Source organism: Myotis davidii, unplaced genomic scaffold (assembly GCF_000327345.1).
Source record: "Myotis davidii unplaced genomic scaffold, ASM32734v1 scaffold1619, whole genome shotgun sequence".
Taxonomy (NCBI): domain Eukaryota; kingdom Metazoa; phylum Chordata; class Mammalia; order Chiroptera; family Vespertilionidae; genus Myotis; species Myotis davidii.
Window position 1 is genome coordinate 180,562 of NW_006290598.1, and position 3,661 is coordinate 184,222.

Here is a 3,661-nt window from a genome sequence, read left to right on the forward strand (position 1 = left end):
GCCACATGCGGCTCTTTGGCCCCTTGAGTATGGCTCTTCCTAAGCCTTAGGAGTACCCTAATTAAGTTAATAACAATGTACCTACCTATATAGTTTAAGTTTAAAAAATTTGGCTCTCAAAAGAAATTTCAGTCATTGCACTGTTGATATTTGGCTCTGTTGACTAATGAGTTTGCCAACCACTGTGCTACCCTAAAAGAATGCCTGAACAGCAAAGGAAAGGGGTGAATGCTCAGAAAAGGTGCCCTTAAAGAGGTTACCAGAAAGTGATTACATCATATATCTAGGAACAACCTTCCCTGAAAAAATGACAAAAAGCTCTTTAAAGTATCTTAGATGTCCAGGCTTTGTCATCCATAAAGTTCATTGTTTAGTTGGTGAAGTGAGCGGGAGTAAGGGTGGGTGGGGAAAATGGAAAAGTGTTCAATAAACAGAGGGCAACAGATTAGAGGTCCAATCCAGAGTCCACCAGTAAATGACCACATGACTTTCCCAAAGTAAAATAATTACCCTTTTCTGATCTCAGTTTTTTTAGAAAAAAAGTTATTCATTTCTGATTTATGAAGCCCTAGCCTCCAGACCTAGAATTCTACTGCTAGCCCCGTTTCACAAATGTTGGAGCAAAGTAATGAGCAGATTTTATGAAAATTAAACCAGGGTCAGTTGCCATCATTTTTTGCACTTCAATTTACTCCACCGTAATACAGTGCCTTTTGAGGTTGTGCAACAAAGTGTAACATATTACATTTACCTTACTCCAACTTAAAGTTCCGATAGAAACTCAGAGAGCCCTGGCCAGTTGCTCAGTGGTTAGAGCGCCAGCCCTCAGACTGAAAGCTTTCGGGTTCGATTCCCAGTCATGGGCAAGTACCTCGATTGCAGGTTCCCCAGTGATACATCTCCCACTGCAGGATGCATCTCTCTCCCTCTCCCTTCCTCAGTTAAAAAAAAAAAAAAAACAAAACAAAAAAACTTCAGAGAACTTTGGGCAGATTGCTAATCTCAAAAGACAATAGTCATGCCCTGCTGGCTTGGCTCAGTGGTAGAGCTTCAACCAGGAGGTCACTGTTCGATTCCCGGTCAGGACACGTGCAGAGGCGGCCAATCAATGATTCTCTCTTACTGATGTTTCTATCTCTCTCTCCCTCCCCCTTCCTTTCTGAAATCAATAAAAATATATAAAAAAAAAAAAAAAAAGCCCGGCATGGCTCAGTGGTTGAGCGTTCGATTCCTGGTCAGGGCACAAGCCCGGTTTCAGGCTCAGTCCCCAGTGTGGGGCGTGCAGGAGGCAGCTGATCAATGATTCTCTCTCATCATTGATGTTTCTATATCTCTCCCTCTCCCAAATCAATAAAAATATATATTTTTTAAAAGACAGTAGTCATGATGACTTAATTTAATTCCTTTAGCTACTTGGCCAAAAAATTTCCAGGGATAACATCAGTTCAGGCTATCCTACTATTTATTTTTTCAGCTGTTATTTTCACTGAGGATCCAGTAAAATGAAGATGCACTTTGCTTTGGGTTGGGGAGTGGTTGTAGTTGGGGAGATGGGCAGAGGAATCAGGGCAACTTTCTCTAAACTCAGACCAACTTCCACTATTACCCACGTTTCACAAAGATAGTTCTGAGCTATTCCAATCATTCAAAATGTGTATAAAAGGGAATTATTTTGTTTTGCTTTTATTTGAGGGTTGTTGTTTTTTTCCCATCTTTCCTCAGATAATGGGTAAGCCCAGCTCTTATTTCTTATATACTTTTCTGTGTATATTCATAAACAGTTTAAAAATCATTTGGGCCCAAAAATGATCCCCCCAAATTACTGTAAATTATTATGTCTTTTTCAGTTTTATTTCTTACTAAGTCCATTTCTAGAAAATTCACAATAAAATATTCAAAACTGTATTTACCATTAATACAAAAGGCTAGTTATTTTGGACCTTTATTAACTATAGAATCTAATGTCATCCTTCAGAACAACATCATCACATTTAAGAAAATGTCATGTTATTACATCATACACTGGAATTCCACTAGTCATTTAAAACTCATAGGACTGAGTACATGTCCACACTGTCACTTAAAAACAGGGAGAAGACCAGTGATGGGATAAAATGGCCATCAAGTCTGTTCCAAGACAAGTGCTTCCCAGCATTGCACCAATCCCAGAAATAAAATAAAGAACTCCTCCTCCTTGCACAAGATGTCCAACAGCTTGGGATGAAGAAGAAATCCTTGGTCACACTGAAGAAATCAGTGTGAGTCAAAGTGCTGGTTATAATAAACCTCGCCCATTACTGTATATTCTTTATCAGGGCCCTCCGATAGCAATCAAAGTATCAAATATTAACGCCAAAGAAAGGACTGATTATATTTTTAAAATAGCATCTAATGTCTTAACTTTCAAACAAAGGCTGCACCATCAAAGAAACATGGACTTTAAATAAACAAACTCTAAAGGCAAGTTCTTCGAAGAGAAGTTTCCCTCAGTGGCTGTGAACAGCCGGCTGGTACAGACACTCCTGAACCAAGTGGTCCAGTTGGCACAACTTCCATCTAGGGCCTATGGATAGCCTGAGCTTCCAAGACCTCACAGGTTACCTTTTAAGTTCCAACTTGGTTTCTCCTCTGGAATATAATTATCTTAGAGTACCACAATTGAACAATTTTCTTTATATCTGTGAATCTATTTTCCTGTACAGTCTCTAACATGAATCTAATTTAAAATTCATTACATCAGAAAGCCGGAACAACGTGAAAGGAAGAATGACAAAGTAGGCTCCTGATTCGATGGTATTTTAGGTTACCAAGTATGACATAATACAACTCCTGACCCAATTTCCACACAATGCATTTGTCCAGACCACAACTACTTCACCAGCAGTTGCTAATTACATCACTGTGCTGTGTGGTCATTACATCACCCAGCTGGGAGGTAAGGCCTACCAGGCAGTGTTCACTTTTCCAGCTTTTCCCCAGAATAAGGAGACTGCAGACCACCGAGAGTCCCTCTTCTCCTCCAGTCTCAGAACTTTTCTCACATGTTTTTGGTGTCACATCTCAATGGACCAGGTATCTGACTTAGAATGGACAGGATGGGGTAAGGGTTTGTGCCCAGGAGTTTGTATCAATACTCCAGATTCAGGGCAAAGTCCCTAAGTGTTTCATGAGAATCCTCCCAAAACTACTTTTATGTCTCCTATCTCTAAGCGTTTCCATGTCCTGAATGTCCTGGAATGCCCTGGAAGAACATCACCAGAGTCTCTGCTTCTGTTTCCTTACAATTCCAATATCCAGGGATCCACTCCTTACTTCCAGCTTCACAATATTTGGGAAAGAACCCTGGAAAGACACACCATCACACACACACACACACACACACACACACACACACACACACACACTGGACTGAATGTTTGTTTCTGCCAGAATTCATTCGGTATCTTGACTCTCCCCCCTCTCTCCTTCCCCCCCGCTCCAGGCTGACTTACTTGAGGAAGTACCTCTGGCCAGTGGTCGTGAAGGTCATCTCCCAGCCTGGGGGGAGAGGCAACTCGTCAGTCACGTCGTAGGATTGCTGGCGGAGGTGCGCGTGCTGCTGCGCGGCGCTGATCGCTGCGCCCGCGCCTGTGCCCAGCTGCAGGGACGCGGGCGACGAGTG

The 3,661-nt window shown here is 41.8% G+C and overlaps 1 protein-coding gene across 1 annotated transcript in view; it reads right to left on the reverse strand.

Annotated features, from left to right (window-relative positions):
* WWTR1 (WW domain containing transcription regulator 1) overlaps window positions 1-3,661 on the reverse strand; it is a 183,736-nt gene that overhangs the window by 178,617 nt on the left and 1,458 nt on the right. The window contains exon 2 of the mRNA XM_006763616.2: window positions 3,492-3,661. Within this exon, the coding sequence (XP_006763679.1) occupies window positions 3,492-3,661 (170 nt within the window). The remainder of the gene's footprint in view (window positions 1-3,491) is intronic.